General features: G+C 48.9%; 1 protein-coding gene across 10 annotated transcripts in view; it reads right to left on the bottom strand.

Annotated features, from left to right (window-relative positions):
• LOC146339049 (cytochrome P450 2J6-like) overlaps nt 1–18,853 on the bottom strand; it is a 33,198-nt gene extending 14,345 nt beyond the window's left edge. The window contains exons 1-7 of one of the 10 annotated variants that reach the window (XM_084812028.1): nt 18,634–18,831; nt 17,648–17,779; nt 15,042–15,255; nt 14,192–14,354; nt 13,448–13,600; nt 5,232–5,392; nt 596–769 (exon numbers count right to left, since the gene is read on the bottom strand). In XM_084812028.1, the coding sequence (XP_084668154.1) occupies nt 596–769; nt 5,232–5,392; nt 13,448–13,600; nt 14,192–14,354; nt 15,042–15,200 (810 nt within the window). In that variant the 5' untranslated portion in view covers nt 15,201–15,255; nt 17,648–17,779; nt 18,634–18,831. Of the gene's footprint in view, nt 1–595; nt 770–5,231; nt 5,393–13,447; nt 13,601–14,191; nt 14,355–15,041; nt 15,259–17,647; nt 17,780–17,985; nt 18,455–18,633 lie in introns of those variants that run through there. The other 9 variants (XM_084812021.1, XM_084812023.1, XM_084812020.1 and 6 more) reach the window with 9 other exon arrangements.
• Between the last annotated feature and the right edge of the window lie 6,472 nt (nt 18,854–25,325).

Below are 25,325 nucleotides of genomic sequence, written 5' to 3' on the forward strand. Positions count from 1 at the left end.
TGGAAAGAAGGTGGGGAATCAGAACTGTGAACAAAATAAATGTCTCTAATCCCCTTTTAAGGCTATTCATGTTCATGGACATCGCTAAACCTTTTGAAAGCAAATTCTCTGGTTTAACTATGCACTGCCTCAAGAAGGACTTCCTTAACCCTCTCCCACCAATCAGCTTCATGGAATGACCCCACTGGTTTCTAGTAATAGGAGAGAGGGAGGAAAAGTTATCCCTGTCCACTTTCTCCACACCATGCAGAATTTTATGCAGCTCTAAAATGTCCCGTCCCCCCGCCACCTTACTCATCTTTTTTCTAAGCTCCAAAGCCCCAACCATTGTAACCTTCCCTCATAGGGGAGATGCTCCAGCCCCATGTTCATTGTGGTTGCCATTTTCTGCACCTTCTCCAACTCTACAATACCCTTGTTGTGCTATTTTGAGGACTATTTCTTGCACCAGCACCAAAAACTTTTCCTGCAGTGTGATCTCCAGCTCTTGTATTAGAGAAAACACACAAGACAAGAACGTCGTCGCCTCTGCCTCCTACAGACACTATGCAATGAGAGACTGTGCTGTTCAAAATCAGAAGCAATTGTGAAATACCTTCTGTATTTCCTCTAAATATGCATCCATGAAATCTCGGTGCTCTCCAGGAATAAAGGTTGCCTTGTGCTCTTCCAGTTCTCTTGAGAAGAAAGCAGTGTTCTTCTCGGCGTTTCTAAGCATAGTCTGGTGGGGCAGAGGAAGCCCTCTTGTGAGTGGCATTGAATTATAAACCTGCCGGCATGCAGAAGAAAAGCCAGAATTAAGTCGGTTGATGATTGGCAACAGGCAGGGTGGGCGTCAAGGGTAGGCATGGCTGGGCAGCTGCCGAGGGCCCACACCCCAGCAGGGACCCACTGACAAGAGCTTTCTGGACTTGCTCCTCCACCATCGTAACCTGCTTGTTCACTGCCCTCTCCCTCTGGTGGCCGTGAGAAGGTGGCCGTGAGAAGGAGGAGCAGGAGATGCTGTGGCCTCCTTGCTCCCTGGCTCTCTGCCTGTCAAGCAAGCGAGCGGTAGCAATGATGAGAAAGAGGACGAGGAGTGGTGGTGAGAAGGTAGAGTCCCTGAGGGAGACGGCCCAAAGCTGGCAACGTCCTCCATGGTTGGGCAACATTTCTGTGCTCATAACGCCATGTGCCTTGAAGAACTGACAGGGTGTCTGTCGAGATGAAAGAAAATGACACGCCAACCAAACAGAGAGCGTTGCTCTCCCTCCAGAATTGCTCTCTCCAAGCTCCAATTTCAGCAGGCAGCCAAATTTTCAAATAAACAAATATATATAAGTGTGAGGAGGCCTCAGGGGTCACCGTACAATCCCCTAGGCATCCCTGGTCGCCTCTCAGCAGTAGCCAGCCTCAGTTAGGGCTGGTTAAACAGGAGGAAAGGGAATCAGGACAGGGGCTCTTGAAATGGGTCCAGGACTCTGAGGGAGGAGGAAGAGGTAGGGCAGAAACACAGGACAAAAGCTTGAAGGTTGGAAGCTCAGGGGAGGGGGAGAGAGCGATCTGGAGAAAAAGGGCTGGGGAAGAGGGGCTGGAAAGAGCGACTAGAAGGAGCAAAGACGGGAAGGCAAAGGGCTTCTTCACAGGGAGCTTTTATCCTGCTATTGAGAGTGCTCACTCACGGACGTTTGCGGGCCCTTTAGATGACATCGTGAACCTGCACAGCATCCCCTGCACTCAACGACCTTTATTCCATTCTTTTAAAGATTGGCGATAATGAGCTCTCTGCCCAAGTTCCTTCATGAGAAAGGAAAACCCACAATAAGAGGAGCAAGATCAATGAAACATATGGAAGACTCAGAAAAGGGGGAGAAGGAACGGGGGAGGAAACCCGTGTAAAGGGAGTCCATTGTGATCCTGCATTTAAAATGGAAGCAGAAAGCCCCGTCCTAAATGTGGGATTTTAGGCTGGTGTAGAGATGCTCAAAGAGGGGGTTAGAAGGAAGGGGAGAAGAGCAGCTGGGCTTCCTTGAAGGCCAGGGACCCAAAGCAGAGCAGGGGCTGCTAGCAAACCCGGAAGAGACCTACCTGTGCAGTCAGAAGCCCACAGGAACAGGTGGATGAGGAAGGACTGGCTTAATTCCCCAGCAAGCTCAGGAACAGGTCATCCTGCCTTTGCAACTATCCTGGGGAAGATCCCCACATTGGTGAACTCTGTTTGACAGGGGACTTTCAGAACTGTTTAATACCAAGGGTTGCTTTGTTTTTCCGTGGGTACTTAACTTCCCACTCCAATGGAACTAACTGAGTAATATCATTGCCTAGCATTCCATAATCCAACCTGTTAGGCCTCACTGCCTGATGCTCTGCACTCTCCTCATTATCATTTAGATCAATCAGCTTACCAGTCGGGCACTTGCCCTTGTCTGGTTCAGGCCAGGATTCCAAAGGTGGATGATTGCTGGGAGATACCACCTTCTCCTGTGATAAACACTGCTGGTTAAAGGGCATAGGGAGTGGATGGAGTTGTCTTAAGTGGCGTCTCACCCCAATGCTGACTTATTTAGAAGGGCTCTGGCTCCCAGAAAGATGGCTGCCACATGGAGATTAGCACGTTATCATAGCTCTGGCATTGCGGGAGTTTTTAAAAAAATAATCCACTTGTTCGATACCTTCAGTAACAATGGAACCTACTCTCACCTCTTTCAAAGTCTGTAGAAGACGGAGCTTTCTCTCATGCTGGGTTAAGGTTCCTGGTGGTTTTGGACAGTTACACAGACCCACCTGATGCTTCATCAGAATTAGGGACGGGGGTTGTGTATCTCCTTCTGCTCATTCTTTGAAGTGATGTTAGTTGGGGAAGATAGGCCCTTGGACAAGAAGTCTTGTGTAGCTTCTTGTGCTCTAGAGTCTTCACACACAAGGGGAAGGGTTGGAAAGCTAAACGCAGTCTTGTCTCCCTCTTCAGTATTTTTCTTTCTTGGTCTAGGTTTATCTTCTTTATTATATTTTTGTTCTTCTTCCTCTTCTTGCCTTTTGGAGCCTTCACATCTCTTTCCAGCAGTGCAAAAAGCTTGGAAAAATTAAATCTTTTGTTTAGCAACTTTGGAGTGTCTTTTCTCTTTTATTTAGTAACCCTTTGGGCTTCTGGTCTTGGCCCCTTTACTTTGAATCTTCAGTCTGCTGCCTTTCTTGCAGTTTCTAGGTGTATGCAGCAGGGGGGCATTATCAAGACCAGTTTGGGGTACATTTGCTGTATTAGAGCCTCTCCTTGAAGTTAATAAGGAAGCTTGGCCCGCTGACAAGCACTTGAGTCTATTATTGCCAGTCGCTTCTTTTGTGGGCTGGACAATGGCACAAATACACTCAGGGTTTGATTTGGCCTGCAACTTTCCCAAAGCTTCACTTGATGATAGTTTTATATCTGGAATTAGGTTCTGCAATGTTGTTTTAAGGGCAGAGAGTTCATCAAAGAGTTTCTTCACTAGTCAGGATGCACTGAGAGCCAAGAAGCTCCAGGTTAGACTGATCTGGTCATTCATTCAGCAGCTTCAAAGGTTGAGTGATTGTGCTCTAATCGAGGAATGGGTAGGGAGCCCAGCTCCTGTGCATATTCGTCAATTAGGGTCAGGCAGTGCTCCAACGAATATGGAACAGCCTGTTCTAAATTTATTTTTGAGGGTGACAGCATCTCTTTTAGCTTCAACGTAGAGCTATTCTTCTTTATCTTTGGTTCATTAACCGGAGCGAAGTAGTTTGAGAGCTTATTTTGGTTTACTGAGGTATGGTCTAATCTTCTCTTTTGTCTTTGAGTGATCACCATGTCCCTTTCCCAGGAGGGTTACACAGTCTTTATTTATATGTTTATCTGCTTTATTTGTATATTTTATATACTTTGAATCAAGTTACTAGCCCTTCGATAAGTAATGAGTGCGCGTTATGCGGAAGGGGAAGAAAACAGCACACCCTTCCAAGACCGACCCAGCGCAGAGAATATATCTTGCAAACAAAGTAGATTCACTCTTTTTTCTTTTTACAGCATGTTGCTTTTCTTTGTTCCTCTAACCTTTACTGGCCTCATCCGTGAGATAAAGTTGCTTCCAAACAAAGAAAGAACTCCAGTTATGGAACAAGCTCACTGACAAGGCCCCCAATGCTAATGGATTTAAACTCACATGCTTTATTGTACAGTTGCTACAGTAGAACCTTGACACCCCCTTTTAAAGGAAAGGTTCCTCTTGTGCAAGCACCGAGTCATTACTGACCCCTAGAGGGACGCCGTTTTTCCTCGGCGTTTTCCTGGCAGACTGTATAGTAGGGTGGTTTGCCATTGCCTTCCCCAGTCCTAACTACCTTTCCCCCAGCAAGCTGGGTACTCATTTAACCGACCTCGGAAGGATGGAGGGCTGAGTTGACCTGAGCCGGCTACCTGAAAACCAGCTTCTGCTGGGATCAAACTCAGGTCATGGGGAGAGTTTTGGTTGCAATACTGCCGCCTACTACTGCGCCACACGAGGCTTGGGTCGACTCAACCGGCTCAGGTCGACTCAGCCTTCCATCCTTCCGAGGTCGGTTAAATGTGTACCCAGCTTGCTGGGGGAAAGGTAGTCACGTCTCGGGAAGGCAATGGCAAACCACCCCGCTACAGTCTGCCAAGAAAACGCCAGCGCAAGCAGGCGTCCCTCTAGGGGTCAGCAATGACCTGGTGTTTACACAGGAGGAACCCCCTTTTAAAGGCATCCAAATTGGTGGCCATCACTATGTCTTGTGGTAGCCAATTCCATAGTTTGACTATGTGCTGTGTGAAGAAGGACTTCCTTTGATCTGCCCTGAATCTCCCACCAATCAGCCTCATGGGGAGCTCGATGGGGAGCAGGAATCTGTTGAAGTCAATGCTGTGAACCCTCATTTTATTCCCAGCATGTATATATTTATAATTAAAACATATATAATTGAGATGCCAGAAGTCTCCAGAGATGTCCTTCTAAGGGAACTGAACCCTGGGTAAGGACAGGATGCTGGGACTTTCTCCCTGCTTGGACGTGTGTAACATGTGTAACAATACTTCTGTGAGATGCACAGAAAGTAGCTCTTGGTACTTTATTGTGGTTATTCTATGGTAGGATACAGGTCTTGGAACTCACCCGAATATTGTCAGCCCATGCCAGTACATTCTATGACACGGCTAGAAAAATCCATTTAGAAATAGCCAAACTACATTTTTTATAATCCTGTTAGCCAATTAGTTATACCTGTGCCCAGAGACCTCCTGCAATTTTCATATTCTGATGTGTTCGGTCCAGCACATTTCTGAGGGTGCTATCGTCGTATTCAAAACGCTTCCCAAATATCATGGTAGAAATTATGTTGGTTACTGCATTGCAGATGAGATCATGTGGGTCAAAAGGCATGCCTGTGGCATTAAACAAAAGAAAAATGGATAGTTCCTCATTGATTTGTCCCGAGCATTTTCCTCACAGCCAGGATTTAGAAAATACCAGTCTAGCCTGCTTTGGGGTTTCAGTTGTGGTTTCTGCCATTACTTCTCAGCTCTTGGTTATGTCTTCACAGTGGGCCAGGACCTGGACAACTCCATTTCCACTCTGGTTTATATGAGCAAGTGGGAACCCACAACAAAATAGGTATCCTCTAATCCCTCACAGGTCTGCTCCTGTTCAGCCTGGAACAGGAGTGTTGTAGCTAGGGATGTATGAGAAACGTGTTTCTGTTAGCACCTCCCAGACTGAACAGGAACTCGAATGCAATCTGTGGTTGACATCTGTACATTTTGGAGCTTGCAATATGGTTCACAGCACAAAGGAAAAGTGCTTGACAGCACGCGAACATTTGAAAATATGTTCATGGAAAAACATGTACTATTGAAAATGCACACAAATGCACGTTGATAAATTTGGGAGAAGAATGTGCACATTTCAAAGATGTGCACAACTGATGCATACATTTGGAAAAATACGCATGAACATACACATGAATTTTCATGTGAAAAGAAAAAAACAAAGCTATGGACATGAGATGGCATGAACTTTGAGGTGGAATCTGGAGAACTTTGGAATCTGAGGTAGAACTTTTGGATTTTGAGCTGGAATTTTTGGAATTTGAGGTGGAATTTGGATAATTTGGAATGAGCTTTGAGGTGGAATCTGGAGAACTTTGGAATCTGAGGTAGAACTTTTGGATTTTGAGCTGGAATTTTTGGAATTTGAGGTGGAATTTGGATAATTTGGAATGAGCTTTGAGGTGGAATCTGGAGAACTTTTGGCAGAGCACTAACTCCGCCTCATCCCTGGAGCTGGACACAACACTGCCCCCACCTGCATTGCAGTGGATGCAAAGTAGGGGCCAGCCTGCCAAGACAGTTGATGCTGTTGCAACACAAAAAAACCCAAACTCCTTAGGAAAAAAGAAAGAGGCTGTGCTATAAGTCCTGCCAATGGGAAGCCCTATCTGGGAGAAACTGTTGAGAACTTCTCTTCCTCCTAGAGAAATTCAGTGTAACTGTCTCCCAAATTTCTCTGCCCATAAGTAAGGTGGAGAATTTCAAGAGGCCATTTGTTCACAGAACTACAGCTGTGCACGTCAGCCCACAAACCATGACTAAATGGCATGTGGGACTATACTGTAGAACTTGTAGCATCCAAGTAGACGGAGGTAAGCACTGCTATACTCCGAGTGCCTAATAAACATGTCTCAGTGTGCTACTGGGGGCTCCTGGACATCATCCTGAAACACTCAGAAAAGCTTCACTGGATGACTGATAGTGTGCCCTTACTTGTATTTGGTCACATTTGTTTTGAGCTTTACACCCCATGTTCTAGTTTTCTCTCAATCTGCTTCATTGCTCCCAGGAGGGCTGTCAATCACAGCCCTTTTGGGGCTTGCCAAATTTCTGTGGCGCCCCCAACCTGGCTCACATTTGTTTGCGAGCTAAGCTGTGGGTTTTTCTGGAAATCCAGGAACTTCTTTATTTTTTTATTTTTTTCCTGTGTAAAGAGACATTTGTATTGGTCCCAGGAGTGTAACCAAGTCACCTGTAGTGTTAGAGGGGCCTAGAGATACATAATGCCTTACTTAAGTTAATTATTGGTGCAATTCTCTTGCTAGTAAGCCTCTGAGCATGTGAAGATGAGTCAAAGGGCCAATAGCACAGCCTGGCACATTCCATACTAATGAGCTAATCAAGATGTGCCTGGGAAGCAAAGTTTGTTTGACTTAAAGCTGCAGGTGGCTGTGCTGGGAACCAAGCCCGGCTAGTCTATGCTGGGAATGAACACTAGGGGGCACTTGCTGCTGTTATGCTGCCTCCTTGCTAACATGTATGGTATAAAACCCATTGTACCCCATGGCTCTGGGTTCAGAGAAGCGGTCTGATCCAACCATTGGGTACGCCTGTGTGCTGTAATTTACTCAATAAAGTACTCCTTGTAAGTAAACCTGGATCTGATTTATCACTATCTTGGCACTACTATCCTAAGAGTTCAAAGTCCACAGTTGGGGCAATATAACAATTGCACAAATTGCAGTCACATTAATGTGTATTTCTGAAAAAAAAAATCAAAATCCACGTAATACTAAAAAATAACATAAATAGCTGGCCTGACTTGGAGTAGTTCATGGGATAGCTCGAATTGGGGTAGCTCACAGGGAAATGAGCCAAAGTCCAGGGGGTGGGGCCAAAGCTCGATGAGCTCCACCCCCCCGAGGGATACTTCCAACATCCCTAGCTACCAGACCTCTGGTGAACAGGGTGCTGTCAGGAGCGCCCTAGCTGCCTCTTGCAGTCCCCTCCAATAGCCAACTCAGGACACAGACAATGAGGATTCTTTCTGAGGCTTTATTCCTTTATGACTCTTTCAGATACAATTCACTAGCGACTAAGCAAGGAACAGCACTAGGGAAAGATAGCTGAGTAGCCTAAGCTCCAGGTAAGGCAGTTGGTCCCCGTTTGAAGGGGAACCATAGGAAGACTCTGAACTTATGGGCTATGGAGAGATCCTCCCTCTTTCCCTTGGGTCCTCAGGACGCGACTGTTGTTTGAGCGCCAAACGAGCGATACACCTCCCTTCAGCGCCCTCCATCTGTCGCCGCTCCCTGCGTCTGCGCTAAGCATCCAGCAAGCCCCCCTCCAGCGCTCTCTCACTGCCAGGGTCACTATCTATCCCAGGAATGCTGGCAGGAGGAATCTCTGCCAGCTGCTGTGCTTGTGAGAGATGAGTGAGCTCCTCTCCCACGGATTGCTGTTCCCCCTCAGAATCAGAACTGCTCTGGGGCTCTCTGGGCTCAGTTTCCACCCTGACATCATCTCCGCTCCCATGAGGCCCTCCCTAGTGCTCCTCTCCTGGGGCCCTGGGTTTGTGGGGGTACAGCTGGTAGAAGCGCCTCAGCAGCAACGGAGCATGCACATTTTCCGTGGGTTCCCAGGATCGCTCATCTGGCCCGTACCCCTTCCAGTCCACCAGATATTGCAGGCGGCTGCGAGAAAGGCGGGAGTCCAGAATCTCTGCGACCTCAAACTCCTCCTCCCTCTCCCAGCACTGGTGGCGGGGGGGAGCCGGCCGAGCGATGAGGGTCGCCAGAAACCAGGGGGGACAGCAAGGACCGATGAAAAACAGGATGGATCTTCATGGAGGGGGGGGAGAGCCAGGCAAAAAGCAACAGGGTTAATCTGGGCCGTAATCTGGAAAGGCCCTGTGCGGCGAGGCACAAGCTTCCCTGCGGGCGAGTCAGAGGGGAGGTATTGGGTGGACAACCAAACCCAGTCCCCCGGTTGCAGAGATGGACCTGGCTGGCGCCGCCGGTCTGCAGAGGCCTTGTAGGCTGTCTTGGCTTGCTTGAGGGAGTCCCATAAGAGGTGGTGTACCGCTTGCAACTCCTTTAAAAACTCATGGGCTGCTGGCACCAAAGAGGGAGCTAGGGTGGACGGGAAAGCCTTGGGGTGGTAACCAAAATTGGCAAAAAATGGAGACTGGCGGGTGGAAGCATGGCAGGCATTGTTATAAGCAAATTCTGCGAGAGGCAGCAACGAAAACCAGTCATCTTGCTGGTAATTGACATAACAGCACAAATATTGCTCCAGAGTCGCATTGGTGCACTCGTTCTGACCGTGCGTCTGTGGATGGTGGGCGGAGGAAAGACGGAGCATCACATGGAGAAGTCCAAGTAGCTTCCTCCAGAAATGGGCAGTGAATTGGGCCCCCCTATCCGAAATGAGACCCTTGGGCCATCCGTGGAGCCAGAAAACATGCGCCAAAAAAAGCTCCGCCGTCGCCCTGGCTGTGGGCAACCCAGAGCAGGGGATGAAATGGGCCATCTTAGAAAACAAATCCACCACCACCAGAATAGTGGTCTTACGTGCAAGTGAGGCAAGTCAGTGATGAAGTCAAGGAAGAGCAGTTTCCAAGGTCCTGAGGGGGTAGAGAGGGGGTGAAGTAAGCCTGTGGGCTTGCCTGAGGGAGCCTTCACCCGCTGGCAAGTTGGGCAGGAGGCAACATAGGACTTGACGTCCTGACACACACGAGGCCACTAAAAATCCCGCGTCACTCTGTGCAGGGTCTTGGCGAAGCCAAAATGCCCAGCAGTGGGGGAGTCATGGCACTGATGGAGGACCTTCTCATGGAGGGGTCTAGAAGGCACATAGACCCAGCCAGAATGGTAAAGCAGGCCACCTCGCAAAAAGAAGGGGGTAGAGTGGGGCGGGCCAGAGGCTAGCCCCAATTCCTCCACTTTTGTGTGGACAAAAGCATCCTGAGCCTGTTCAGAGTGAATAAGCTCCTCCCAAGAGTGAGGCACGGCAGCTGCCACCAGGCTCTGGGGGGGAAGAATCGGGGGGGGGGGATTTCCCTCACCCCCTGGCTGGAGGTCTGGCTTATGAGAAAGAGCATCTGCTTGCAGGTTGTCGGAGGCCTTCACATGGCAAATCTTAAGGTGGAACCGGGGGGAAAAAAGCGACCACCTAATCTGCCGCTGGTTTAAGGCACAGACTGTCTGAAGATGTTCTAGGTTGCGATGGTCATTTCTAACTTCGACTGGGTGCTGTGCCCCCTCCAGAAGATGATGCCAGGTCTCCAAAGCGGACTTGATGGCCAACAGTTCCTTCTCCCAGATGGTATAATTCTTCTCAGACATGTTCAGCTTCCTGGAGTGGTAGGCGCAGGGTTGCAACCCGCCGCCTGCCTGATTTGTCTGAAAAAGCACCGCCCCCACCACAAAGTCAGAGGCATTAGTTTGCACTACAAAAGGCTTCCTCGGGTCGGGATGTAACAGGATCGGCTCAGAACTAAAAAGCTTCTTAAGTTCCTCGAAAGCCTGTTGGGCAGATGCCGTCCAATGAAAATATTTCCTGCCCTTAAGGAGGTCCATGAGAGGAGATGTCAGCTGAGCAAAGCTGGGCAGGAACTTTCTGTAAAAATTAGCAAACCCCAGAAAACGTTGCAAGTCCTTCTTGGTGGATGGAGCCTGCCAGGAGAGGACAGCCTGGACCTTTGCAGGATCCATCCTGATACCATCAGCTGAGATAACGTAGCTGAGATAGTCCAAAGAGGTTAGGTCAAACGCACATTTCTCCAGCTTGGCATAAAGATGGTGCTCGCGGAGGCACTGGAGGACGGCGGAGACATGGTGCTGATGGGCGTGGGGGTCCTCAGAAAATATAAGTAAATCATCGAGATACACACTGAGGAAAGTGTCCAAATAGTCCCGGAAGATGGCATTCATAAAACGCAAAAACGTGGGGGGGGGGCACGCAGGCGAGCCCAAACGGCATCACTAGGTATTCATACGCTCCGTACCAGGTGCTGAAACAGGTCTTCCACTCATCCCCCTCCCGGATGCGAATCAGATGGTAGACCACGCAGGTCCAACTTTGTGAAAATCTTGGCTCGCCCCAGGCACTCCAGCATCTCCGGTATGAGGGGGAGGGGGTACTTTTCGGGGATCGAGACCAAATTCATTGCTCTAAAGTCGTACACCGGGCAGAGTTCTCCCAATTTCTTGTGCACAAACGCAAGAAACAAACGTACGGGCGCAGGCGGGGGAGGAGGAGGGGCGAATGAAGCCACGTCTGAGGTTTGTGTCCAAAAATTCCCACAGAGCTCGAAGTTCCGGCTCCGACATCGAATACAGCCGGCCGGCGGGGATGGTCGCCCCAGGAATGAGGTTAATGGCACAGTTAAAAGGGCGGTGAGGGGGGAGCTGGTCAGCCTCCTTCTTGTCGAAAACATCCTGAAAAAATGCACACTTCTCTGGGAGGATCACAGTAGGTGAAGAACTGCCAGAAGCAGATGAGGAGGGGGAGGAAAGGGTTAAGGCCTGGGCTGAGACTGGCTCCTCCGTTGGGAGGCAATGCTCCCGGCAGTGAGGAAACGCAAACTCCACTTGCTGAAGCCCCCAAGAAATCTGAGGATTATGCTTAGAGAGCCAGGAAACACCCAGCACGGTTGGGTATTGGGGAACCTTGGCCAAGTGAAACTGAATCTGCTCAACGTGGGATTGGGTGAGCAGAGTGAGCGGAGCTGTAACCCGGGTCACCACGCCCAAAGAAAGAGGACGCCCATTGATGGTCTCCACTGGCAAGGGGGCAGGAAGAGGCAGGGTAGGAATCTTGTGGAGGTGAGTGAACGTTTCATCCATGAAACTGGTCGTAGCCCCAGAGTCCACTAATGCTAGGGCCTCCACCGCACCCCACTGGGAGGAGTGGAGGTGAACATGCAATAGCAGATGGGAGGGTGGAGGGGGTTGCGGAAGGCACCCACCTGGTGGGGAACTGACCCCCACACTGGAGACCCCCAACAGGCTTGGGGGGCAGCCTAGTCAGGCCTGGGGACGAGGAGGAGGAGGAGGAAGGAGAGGAGGGGGAGACAGTGGGGCTGCGGGTCTGGCACGGCAGGTTTTGGCGAAATGTCCCAGCTTTCCACACCGAAAGCATCGGTGCTCCGCGCACCGCCGCTCTAGTTCCTCCAGCGGCAGCGGGTCTTGGGTAGCTCCCAGCTGCATCGAGTTTTCCTCTGCCCCCACTGCAGGGGCGGGGAGTGGAGGGGGCAGGAAACGTGGGGCAATGGGAGAAGGGAAATCTCGGCCCCCGGCACCCTGCCGGGTCTGCCGGCACCCCTCCAGCCAATTATCTATTTGGAGGCAGGTCTAGATGAGGTCCTCCAAAGTAGGAGGGCTAGGCGTGCGTGCCAACTCATCCAAGATCTCGTCGTTCAGACCATCCAAAAACTGAGCCACCAGCACAGTATCATTCCACTGTAAATCTTGCATCAGCAAGCGAAAAGTTGTCGCGTAGCTGGAAACTGAGTCCTTGCCCTGCCTGAGGCGGCGAATCTCCCGAGAAGCTGTCTGCGTGCGCAGGGGGTCACTGAAAAATCTGGCCATCACTGTCATGAAACCTTGATAGTCCCCAAGCAGGGGGTCATTAGCGAGAAGCAGTCCCGAAGCCCATCTAGCTGCCACGTCTGAAAGTAGATTAATGATGAAACCCACACGAACCTGTTCTGTCAGGAAATCCTCAGGTCGTATGAGCATGTACAGCTCCGATTGGGCCCGGAAAATCTGAAAAAGTCCTTTCTCACCAGAAGACTTCTCTGGCAGAGCCACCTGGCACTTGCGGCGGCGGCGGCGGGGGGGGGGAATCGGAGGTGGTGGGGGTTGAACCGCAGCTTGCAGACTCTGTACGGCAGTCGTCAGTTGAGCCACTTGATCACGAAGAGCCTGGTTCTCTTGCATGAGAGCATGCACCGCCGAGTCCATGGCAGCCTCCAGAGGCAGTAGGAGCAGAGAGAAAAAAAAAAGAGGAACAGGGACCAAGCTGTCAGGAGCGCCCCAGCTGCCTCTTGCAGTCCCTTCCAATAGCCAACTCAGGACACAGATAATGAGGATTCTTTCCGAGTCTTTATTCTTTTATTCTTTTATGACTCTTTCAGATACAATTCACTAGCGACTAAGCAAGGAACAGCACTGGGGAAAGATAGCAGAGTAGCCTAAGCCCCAGGTAAGGCAGTTGGTCCCCGTTTGAAGGGGAACCACGGGAAGACTCTGAACTTATGGGTTATGGAGAGATCCTCCCTCTTTCCCTAGGGTCCTTGGGACATGACCGTTGTTTGAGCGCCAAATGAGCGGTACGCCTCCTTTTGGTGCCCTGCATCTGTCGTCGCTCCCTGCGTCTGCATCGAGCATCCAGCAAGCCCCCGTCCAGCGCTCTCTCACTGCCAGGGTCACTATCTATCCCAGGAATGCTGGCAGGAGGAATCTCTGCCAGCTGCTGTGCTTGTGAGAGATGAGCGAGCTCCTCTCCCATGGATTGCTGTTCCTCCTCAGAATCAGAACTGCTCTGGGGCTCTATGGGCTCAGTTTCCACCCTGACAGGTGCTCCCTAAACTCCACCGTTCGGAAGAGGAAGGAATAACGAAGTGAAGATCCCCATCCATCCCATCCTGTCACCGGCATGACTTACTCATGTTTTCTGTAAAGACTTGGATCAAATGAGTAGCCTCCTCCAGGATCCTTTCCTCCATTGATCTCTTGCCCAGTCCAAAATTCCTGAGAGCCATCAATGAAAAACGTCGTTGTTCCTTCCACACTTCCCCATAGCGTGCTGTGATTAAACCTGCAGGAGTACAACGCAAAGGATTGAAAATGGGTACAAAATCATTAATCTGTATCTTGTTAATGGGTGCCCAGTTCCAACATCTGGTTGCCAAAGGATGTGGATGCAGGATAAATCCACCTCTTCTTGGTGCACATCCTTCCCTTCTGCCCAGCATCCTGGAAGGCTGAATGATAGTGGGATAACAGAAGGGGCAAATGTATTTATTTATTTATCATTAAATTTATATCCTGGCTTTCCTCCATGGAGCCCAATGCAGAGTACATGATCCCCCTCCTCTCCATTTTGTCCTCACAACAACCCCCTGAGATAGATTAGGCTAAGTGTCAGTGACTGGCCCAAAGTCACCCAGTGAGCTTCATGGCTGAATGGGGACTAGAACCCGGATCTCCCGAGTTCTAGTCCAACACTCTAATCACTACACCAGACTGGGTCTCGCTGAGTGCCTCTCACACACCATACCCATCCATCCATCCATCCATCCAGCCATGCATATATATAATATATGCACACACATGGCCTTACAAAGAAGAAACAGAGGCAATCATTTTAAAAAATAGGAAAAATAGCGTGGAAATTATATTCAGCTACCTTTTTTCTTATTGATGATGTCTACAATGGCATGGTCCGGCCTCCCAGCGAATTCAGTTCCTTTCATCACCAGGACCTCTTTTATGGATGAAAATCCATAAATAACGACAATGAGTCTCGCTCCTATGTACAAACTGAAGATAGGGCCATATTTTTTTGCAAGCTATAACGAAATAGCCTGTGGTTAGCATTGTGGCATTAGCAGAATTGTTGGAACAAGTCACTGCAATGGTTTGTTTGTTACATTTATGGAATGTCTTATGGTTATGGTTGTTAGTTTTTGAGATTGCTTGTTTGAAGTTGTTTTAGATATATGTTTCTTTTGTGTATATTGTCTGTTCATGTTCTTTTTATGTAAATGGTTTTTAATCTCTGTATACTGCATTTTTAACGTTTTTAATCTTTGTAAACCACCCAGAGAGCTTTGGCTATTAGGCAGTATAGAAATGATAATGACAACAACAACAACAACAACAACAACAACAATTTACATCCTGCCTTTCCTCCAAGGAGCCCAAGGCATTTGAGGGTTGTACCACCTTGTGCGGTAAGTCACGCTTCCAGTGCAAGCAGATTCTCAAGGATTACTTTGAGCCAAATTCATCTGTGAGAGTTTGACTAGCAGGCATTAAAATACCCACTGACATAAGATTTTAAACATTTTTAAAGCCCAGTGGAAAGTACATATTTAATCCTCATGCACAAAGGCTAGCTAGAGACACACCTCCTTCTAATTTCAGCAGTCTGATTAAACCATTGCAGTAAAACTTCCTTTCCTGCTGGCTCATTATTAGATCATTATTAGATCCTGGTAGCAGGCTTGAAGATGCTGCAGCTCAAGGGGACTTACCTTATCCAAGTCCTTCAAGGGGTTCCTCACACTGAGCTTCAGCATGTTTCCAACAAATGGCAGAGGCCAAGGTCCCGGGGGGAATCGTTTGGGACGGGTACTCTTCCAGAAGTAGTATAATATGAAGGAAATAACCAGCAGCAAGCTGAAAACTGCCATGGTGAAGACCAGGAGACAGCCACTGTGGATTAGTCTCTGTTGCTTTTTGTGGCAGCTGCTGAAAAACAGGCGCATGAAGTCAATAACTGGTCTTGCTTGTTTGGAGGCAAAGGTGAATTAAAAACAGAACATTGTCTTTCTTGTTCTGCAGCTTGTGGGCACTGGCAGAATTGTCCCAGGCCTGCCCAGGTTCAACAGCAGAACAACGATTTCGGCAACAGACAGTCAGACGCCTTTCAATGGCTGGTGCCACCCCTGAGCGTTTCTCAAAAACCCTTATTTTACACATAAGGGGATCAGAATATTTGGGGTGAAAGGGGGATAAGAAAAGGACCCTATGTAGTGTGAAAGAAACGTCATTAAAAAAAAGTGAAACTGCTAAAGTTAAAAGTAAAACTGCACTTAGCCAAGAGTTCTGGACACATAAGCATGATTATGTAGACTGTGTGAGACAAGCTTGAATCCGATGAGTAGCCAATGAATGATTTTCTCTGTCCTTATGCTGGATTTTGTATCCAAACTACTGTTGCCAAATGTGCCTTTGTCTGTATCCAGGCAGAAATACCCTGAGAATTATTATTTATTAATCCATGGATTATCTTCCATACATGTCTGTCTGTCTTTTGTTCAGCTGAATAATAAAAGTGAACACTTGGAAATAAACAGAAGAAAAGTTTTCCTTTGACAGTAGCAACGGAGTCCGTCTATTCCACCCGCTCCTACTATATAAAATGTACTACAGGGATCTCTTGAACTGTCCCCAGTCAGGAGACAGCCAAACTCTCCTTGCTCTCCTACCCATCTTACATTAATCCTGCTTATGGATCATCAGTTCTCCTTCTTGTTCTTCTCCTCCATTATGCCTTGCAGGAGGAGGGGGTGGCTTTGCAAGGGTGGCTTAGGAGCATTCTTCCCTTGGGCTGGGCTTTGGGAGGAACTAGGTAGGAGTGGCTAATAATAATAATAATAATAATAATAATAAATTCAGTGATCATTGTAAAAATGGGGAGAAAGACAGAAAGGAGAAGGTGAGAAAGTGCTCTGTAGGCAATCTCTATGGCTGCCTTGGGGCCGTGGTGCAATCGCACCCCCTTAACAAAAGGTACCACCCACCCCAGCCCAAAGCAAGGAGCGAAGGCCCCGCATGGTGGGGCTGTAGTATCAGTTTGTGTGTGTTCCCCTGACTTTCCCCAAATGTCCTCCTCCCCACTTTCACAGGGCCATTTAACCCTTGCAAAAATGTGTGTGTGTGTGTGTGTGTGTGGGGGTATATTTGGTCACCTTTGTGTGGGAGAGCATATTTCTATGGGGGGGGGGTGTGCTTTTGGTCTTATTAAACTTAAATATGAGGTGGCCCAGGTCTGCCTTTCCTTCTTTCAAAGCTTTGCTGCTGCTCCCAGTGGCGCTGAGCGGCTCCACCCATGTTCCTGGTCAGAATAGCCCAAAGAGGAATACTACATGATGACCTTGGCTGGGTCCATGCAGCACATTAACCCACACGCAGTGGTTGAGTGTGGGTTGTTGTTGAGCCGTGGCTTATCATGTTGTCTGAACACAGTGCATTTTCAGCAGGGTGGCTTGTTAACCACGCAGTATGGCTCGGTAACCGCCCTGAACACACCAGCAACAAACCATGGGTCCTCAAGGTGGCTCGTTCGAGAAGAATAAGCCACAGAAAAGCAGGAAAGGAAATGCTCCTCATGTTTATTTATTTATTTATTGCATTTATACCCCGCCTTTTTTCCTCTTGCAAGGAACCCAAGGCGGCTTACATTATCCTCCTCCTCTCCATTTTATCCTCACAACAACAACCCTGTGAGGTGGGTTGGGCTGAGAGTGTGTGGCTGGCCCAAAGTCACCCAGTGAGCTTCCATGGCCGAGTGGGGACTAGAACCCGGATCTTCTGGCTCCCAGTCCAACATTCTAGCCTCTACACCACACTGGCTCAGATCTCAATCTGTCTGTGAGCGGACGATGGGACAAAAGGTGTCTGACAATCCGTGAAACACAGAGTGGATTTTTCACAGGCCGTACATCCCTAATCCCCAGCCCAGCCCAGCCCAGCCCAGCCCAGCCCACATTTGGCCTGAAACACAAAAGCAAAGTGGTGGTACCCAAAATCTGCACTGTGAGCAAGCTTAACACGTGAGAGGAATTGCTGGGAAACATGGGCAGGGGGGTGAGTGGGAGGGTCCTGTTGCGCTCATGCCCTGCTTGCGTGTTCCTGGTCAACAGCTGGTTGGCTGCTGTGTGAACAGAATGCTGGACTGGATGGACCCTCCACCTGATCCAGTAGAGCTCATCTCACATCCTTATGTTCTTACTGTACAAAGTCTTTACTACCTACATGGTGCGGAAGTTAAGACGTAAACGCTGAATGGCTCCACGATGGTAGGACTGCTGTTTTTTTCTTTAATGTAAACGCAGACAACGCCTTTACTACTTACATGGTGCGGAAGTTGAGACGTGGCCCTCAACCTTCTCCTTCCAGGCCTCTGGGATGGAGCAAGGGTGGAAATGGGAAATGCCCTGACTCTCATCTTCAACCAAAGGCTTTTGGATGAGGGGATATCGATTTGCTGACAAATGCACAAGGCTAAGCATCAGGGAAGCAGGCAGAATCTGGACAGGCAAGACTGATCTCCAAAGCAGCCACCCACAAGTCCCCCAAACCAAGAAGAGTCCTCTGGTTGCCCTCTTGCCCAGCAGCTGCAGAAACCCAAACTTCTTTTTCTGGCCAAAATTAAAAGCTGTCTTGGATTCCACCACCTCCCCCACCCCTCACCTCACAGGCAGAACGGTGGGGCCAATCCACAACTCCTCAGGGAGGCGCGGTTTGCGTTCCCAGCTGGCTTTGTCCAGCTCGCCACCAGCAGCCGTGTCATGGCTTGTGGCCGAACCGCCAAGCTCCTGTGTGTGCTCGCCTTTCCAAACGGGATACGTCCGCACGAGCTGGGAACAGAAATGGAATTCTCGAGCCTGCCTGGCATCCCATTCTTGGTGCGCCCATGCCTGCGCTCCTGTCCTGCTGCTGCTAATGCTTTCTTGCAGGATCCACAGCAGTGGCAAAAGGCAGCTCGTCCTCTCCGCAGAGGTGTTGTGGTGGCAGGTCACTTTGCTCCGGCACTTTTTTGAAGCCAGCCCCCAGCCAGGTCGCAGCCTGCTAGGGAAGGCGGAGGGAGCAGAGGGAGCTTTGCTTTGCAGCCCAGCGTTCTCAGTCCCCAGGGGCCAGGGCTCCTCACCATGGCTGACTTTGCTCGGGTCCAGCCTTCATCTTCTGCTGGGAACTAGCGCTGTGCCAAATCCTGCCCCCTAGTTTGGGGAACGTTTTCCTCTCCCTGCGAAAGAGGAATTGTTTTTCTGCCTCTTTCACAGGGAGGGGGAGGATTTCAGAGAAGCTTCTCTTGGGGAGGGGAACCAGGTTTCCACATACCTTTTTAAAGTGTAGGCAATTCTCGAGGGGTCTGCTTTCTATTTTCTATTAAAAAACACCCCCTGCCCTTGCAGGAGCCCATTACTCTTCCCCAGCCAGGAGTTCTTCCGGAATTGGAGAGGGCGAGGTCACATGATCTCCTGGAAGTTCAGAAAAAAGAGCCACCCACAGTGTCCTCCATGATTTCTTGCAAGCAACTCTCTGACATTGTACTAGAATTTTACCACTGGGTGGCAGTGAAGGATTGTCAATGTTTCCTCCACCCACCCACCCAGCACCCACCCACCCCTGGGCTTTTAATGCTGTCTGGGAACGTTATTCTTTGCAATGAATTTCAAAACAAACAAAGAGTAAGTGAATCTCACAGAACTGTCAGGAGTCCTCCTGAGTCCAGCGGGCAATCTACATTACAACTTTAAACTGGTTTCAAACCTGTTTTTAGTGATTACAGCTACCAATAGGAATTCTGGGAATTGTAGCTCTAGGAAGATGGGCCACTTGGGCAGGGGACAGGGGACGGGGGTCTGTAGCAAAGAATTCTCAGTACCCTCATGAAACTGCAGGATCCCTTTAGATAAACCAGTTCGAAACCAGTTTAAAGTTGTAATGTAGATTGGCTCCTCTCAGGACATGAGAACCATCAGGGAAAGTATCCGTTTATACAACACCAGCCAGCTCTGGATGAAGGAGAGAAGTACAAGAAACTAGCAAGATACCTTTTAATAGATCAGAATGCGTCAGGTGGTAGTCCTTGACTCCTATAAAACTTCCAGGCCAAGCTTAATCTTGGTGAGAGCAACAAGGAGACTTGTGATGCTGGACTACTATTTAGCAAACTGTGCTTTTTTGCACTTTAGAGAAGGTTGGGTACAATCACGCAGATGTTTGATGTGGAGCTATTCGATCTCCCCAGTAATGATAACACAGGATGTATCTGTTCGAAAGATCCGGGACATAATCTTTGTTGAAGATGCTAAGAGAGATTCTGAATATATAAAGAACTGTAAGTCTGCTATTTGGTATGCTAAAATTAAGCTAGACCATGAAAGGTCCAACTACCTGTGGGAATTAACCTTCTTCCCTGTACGGCATGCTTTTACTCAGCTCAGATTTCAACTGATGCCCACTGAATATCTGCTAGCAGATTTTCTAAAAAGCCAGCAAAAGATCGTTTCTGTGGATTAGGCCAAATTGAAGATGTGGTACACTATATTTTATACTGCCCTCTATGTAGTTCCCCTCGGCTTAAGTTCATTCTCCATTTTCAGACCTCTAGAAAGCCTATCAGATGACCTGAAGATCAGATGGCTGCTGGCAGATAGAGATAAATTCGTCAGTTACGGAGCAGCTCTGTTTGCTCTAGCTGCAGCAAAGTTAAGTGTGGCCTTTCTGAATCACATTAGTGACAAAAGCTAAGGGGAGTTTCATTTTCTAATTTAAATATGTGCTTAAAACCTTACATTTGTATTTTCAAGGCCTTACTTGTGTTTTGTTGGATCGGGTGTTCATAAATGTATTTTCTTGTGTTTCTGTTGTAATGGCCATTGGCTATAAACAGTAAAATCTGAACAGACGTACTGAGCCCTTCAGCTTTAATGCTAAATTCTGAAGTGCAGGCACTCATCGTGGCAACCCCTATAGCCATGTCTCTGAGGTAGGGATGTCAGAGAATTTCGCCACGAATCTCGGGGAGGCTGAATGCCAGCGCATTCGGCCCCCCAAAATTGGTGGTGAAACGGTCTGCCACGCCACCCACCCCCCCGGGATGGGACTTACCTTCGGCAAATCTTCCTGGCGGCGGCGGTGAGGTGGCGGCGGCTGGTCTTCCGACCGGCTGCCGCCACCACCATTTCCAGTTAAACAAAAACAAAAAAACGTGATAGGCTACATAAAGATTTACGTAGCCTATCACGGCTAGATTTTTAAAAAACACCATGATAGGCTACGTAAATGTTTACGTAGCCTATCACGGCTGACTTAAAAGAAAAAAAACCTGCACGTACGGAAATGGCGGCGCCCATGGGCGCCGCCATTTGCGTACGCACATTGTTGTTTTTTTTCTTTTAAATCAGCCGTGATAGGCTACGTGAATGTTTAGGCTATCACGGCTGACTGCAGGGATGCAAACAGTGGCGGCTATGGCCGCCGCCATTTGCGGAGCCGGCCGGCCAGGATTCGGGTGGGGAGGGATGGAGTGCCTCCCCCCCGGTCAGAATTTCGGGGGGGAGGGACGGAGTGCCCCCCGGCCGGAATTTCAGGGGGGAGGGATGGAGCACCTCCCCCCCCAGCCAGAATTTTGGAGGGAGGGACGGAGCGCCTCCCCCCCAACACGAATGTCACCCTTCGAAAAGGTAAGTGACTTTCGTACATCCCTACTCCGAGGAGAGTAAAAAATGCAGACAGATGTGTTGCTCCATAGCAACAAACCAGTTCTAGCAGTTTTCATCCCCACCATGGGAGAAACGCCTCTCTTAAGCCTTAGTTACTGGCAGTGAGAGCTTTAAGCTGAAATATGCCGGTCTTTTTGGAATGTGGGCCCCGCCCTTTTGCCTTTGGCTCTGCACCTTTTGCCCAACCCTCCAATGGAATGTGGCCCCTAACAGCTTCTTTGAAATGGAATTCAGCCCTTGGGCTGAAAGAGGTTCTGCTCCCCTGAGCGAATGGGCCTTCCTTGCCCATTTAAGGCCAAGCCACCCCAGAAGAGGTTGCGTTGTGACGGGAGTAGCTCCTAACCATCTACTGTTGCTGGGAAAATCCATTGCCCCCTCCATTATTGTGTGGATTTCAGCTAAGCTCAGAGGGTGCAGGGACTTCTGAGGAGGGTGGCAGAGGATGTCAGCGTCCCTCCTGATCAAAAAGTACTGGCGCTACATCCCTCTGAGCCCTGGCTCCACCGCACCACTGTTCAGCAACATCTCATCTCTTCTCCTTCCCACCTTGTCTCATGGCTTATTTACTAAACGGTAGAAAATGTATAGCTGCACAGACCTAACTTCTAATCACTGATTTCCCCCCCTGCCCCGCCCCGCCCAGCCCAGCCCAGCCCATCAACCATGCCACAAACCCTTTAAGGAAGCAATCCTATTGGGATAGGTGGCCGCCTCTGAACTCGGGGGCAACCACCTATCCAATGCAGGGCAGGTGGAGCGCATAGGAGATCTCCTCCTCCACGCTCTGGCCATCCTGCATTCGCAGCTAGACAGCCAATCCCAACTTTCTAGCTGCAGGACTTCAGAGTCGGGGTGGGGGAGGCCAGACGATGCATAGGAAGTACTGTACTGGCACTTCTATGCTCCCCGCCCCTCCCTGCCCCCGGAGAGTGGTATTGGGGGATTCCTATTCTACCGCTTGGCTATTAAGCTGTGGGGTGCCACAAGGTTCTATTCTATCCCCCATGCTGTTCAACATCTATATGAAACCGTTGGGTGAGGTCATTAGGAGTTTTGGGGTGGGGTGTCACCAGTATGCTGATGATGCTGAGCTCTACTTCTCCTTGTTGTCAGAGTCAGCTGAGGTGGTGAAGGTGCTGGACCAGTGCCTGGAGGCTGCAATGGGCTGGATGTGGGCCAATAAACTGAAGCTAAATCCTGACAAGATGGAAGCTCTGTGGATTGGTGGATCCTGAGTCTGGGAATTGGGTAAGTAACCTGTCCTGGACGGGGTTGCACTCTCCCTGAAGGAGCAGGTGCGTAGCTTGGGAGTACTCCTAGATCCATCCCTGTCACTGGAGCCCCAGGAGTACTTGGGGCCAGCTTCAGTTGATCCACCAGCTACAGCCCTTCCTGGACAGGAATAACCTAGCCACAGTAGTGCACACGCTGGTAACTTCCCAATTAGACTACTGCAATGCACTTTACATGGGGCTGCCCTTGAAGACGACTCAGAAGTTGCAGCTAATGCAAAATCTAGCAGCTAGATTACTGATGGAACATCTCATAAAAATAACATTACACCAGTTTAAAGGAATTGCACTGGCTGCCAATATGCTTCTGGATGGAACTCAAGGTTTTGGTGATGACATTTAAAGCCCTAAGCAGCTTGGGACCTCAATATTTGAGGGAGTGCCTCCCCCTATATATGCCTGCCCGAGGACAGAGATCTGTTGGAGGACCCCTCCTCTGCGTCCTACCCGTGTGAGACATACACTGTGGTGGGACGTGGGAGAGGGCCTTCTCTGCTGTGGCACCCCAGTTGTGGAATGCACTCCCCTTGGAGGCCTGATTAGTGCCGACGTTGGTTTCATTTTGGCACCAAGTAAAAACTTGGCTTTTTTGCAAAGCCTTTGAGGGCTGAATGCATTCCCTAAAGTAGCACATTGTTTTAACTGTTTTAACTGTTTTATTGTTTTCTTTTTTAATTGGTATTAGCTTGTTTAATGTTCAATATGTTCTTAGCTGTTTACATTATTTACTGTTTTATACTGTTTAAATCGATTTTATCTGTACGCCGCCTTGAGATCTTAATGATACAGGGCGGGATATAAATGTTTTAAATAAATACATAAATAAAATGCCCTTTTAAATTATATACCTGCTTCCTGGATGTCAATGCAGGGTTAGCACAAATGGATTCTCCACGTCCTTTTGACAGCCAAAAGATGGATATTGTGACACGGGAAGGATAAACGCTCACCTCCTATATTGCAGTGGACTGAAGACCTTTCAACATTTGAACCGGTAGTGTGTAGATGCCACCTGTGAATGATTACTTATTTGGATATTTGGTCTAGGGATGTGAGAACACATCTCAGTTTGTGTTCTCTGGGTGCCCTCCAAGCTGTCCCCCCTGCTCGCTGGCCCTCCGGGCTGCAGTTGAGCCCCCCCCCCCCCCGCACTTGGTGAGCAGCCCACAACTTACCCAGGCCTGTTCGTCATTATCCCAATCGCCATGTTTTTAAACAATATGGTGATTGGCAGCGCTTGCCCATAGACTTATATGCAAAATAGCGCTGTGAAATTAGGGTATATGGGTGATCCACAGCACTTTTTGCATATAAGTGCCCACATAGACTTATAGGCAAAAAATGCTGTGAATCACCTATAGACTCTAGTTTTACAGCGCTATTTTGCATATAAGTGCGCTGCCGATCGCCATGTTTTTACAAAAACATGGTGATCGGGATAATGACAAACAAGCCTGGGTAAGTTGTGGGCTGCTCACCGAGTGCGGAGGGGGACCTTGACTGCAGCCCGGATGGCCAGCGAGCGGGGGAGAGCTCAGCAGGCACAGCTCAGGGGCACAGGCGCCAGTGGTTCAAAAGATCTGCAGACCAAAACGGGCACCTGCACCGTCCCTAATTTGGTCTGTTTTTATTGAAGTTTATGTATAAGTCTTAGAAAGCCACATTCTCTCTCTCTCTCTCTCTCTCTCTCTCTCACTCACACACACACACACACACATTTCATATGCATGTATTGATGCATTTAAATTTATGTAGCTACAATTTTTTTATTTTCCTTTTTAAATTTAGTTTAGTTTTTATTATTGAAAATTTACAGTAAAAATTAACAAAATAAAATGTATAGTCAGTAAAAGAAGAAAGTCCCTGCCCACAGGCTTACAATCTAAAAAGACATGACATACAAGGAAAAAGGAATGGGGAGGGAATGGCGGGGGGAATTAATTATTTTAGCAGGGCTGGTGAAATAGTTCTGGTTTCCCTCCCGTCTCCTTCAGTTCAGCCTGCTGGAGTGGCTGCTGATGGATAACAGCAGATAGGAATCCGAAGCTGAGAGAACAAGGGCGCAATCTGATGCACGTTGAGACAGAAGAAGTCCTACAATTCCCAGCATGCTGCAGACAGCATGGCTGGCTGGGGCATGCTGGGAGTTGGGACTTTTCCTGTGTAAACATGTGTAAGATTGCACCTTGATTTGCCTAAAGCCATGCACTAAGTGTGTACTAGCTAGCGGACATGAATCTGAGAACTCAGATCTCCTGGGGGGTGTCTCCGTGAGTGATTTACTCCAAGCTGGCTGCGTGCTGAGATCGTTAGGGATAGATCGTGGCCATCCAGCAGCCACCCCAGAGCTTACCAGGGAAAACCGGAGTTCCTGAGAATGCTTAAAGTCCAATTCTTTTCCTGAAGTCGGGTTCTCCCAGATATAGTTACTGTGTGCATTTCACCGTGTCCCTGGTCAAGGGGTGCTTCCTGTGTGTTTCCCATCCCTGCACAAACCAATTAGTGTCTACTCAGAAGTAACTCCCATTGTACTCCATGAGGCTTCTCCCCTGAATGCCCACATCAGAATTTACAGAGATCCCCCTCAATTGAAATGGCACAGTTTAAAGCACAAATTCCCTAACGGCTGTAAAGTGTGATCTCCAGGCTCCGATTCTCTGTTGTTTGGTTTATTGCCTTAGGAAGTAACTACTTCACATCTTCATTATAGAGATCCTGCGCAGCATCAGGCTAGAAAAAGGGCTGGTTTCCCATCCCTGTGTTCCCCCCGTCTTTCCCAGCACAAGTGTATGTGTGTCTACTCAGAAGTCACTGTCATTGTGGTCAATGAGGCTTGCTCCTGAAATGCAGGTGCATCTGGACTTTCAAGGGGAAGGAGAAAGCCGGGAAGAGGGGGGAGCCTCTTCTACTGGTTGAGCATCCCTTGCCAGTCAGATGACATTCACTCCAACCCCCAACCCCACCCGGAATTATGTTCTGTGAAGCAATTTCTACTGGTGCAGAGCAATCA

The sequence above is a fragment of the Heloderma suspectum genome, chromosome 8 (genome assembly GCF_057233095.1).
Source record: "Heloderma suspectum isolate Gila_16-S chromosome 8, 16-S_ref, whole genome shotgun sequence".
NCBI classification, from domain to species: domain Eukaryota; kingdom Metazoa; phylum Chordata; class Lepidosauria; order Squamata; family Helodermatidae; genus Heloderma; species Heloderma suspectum.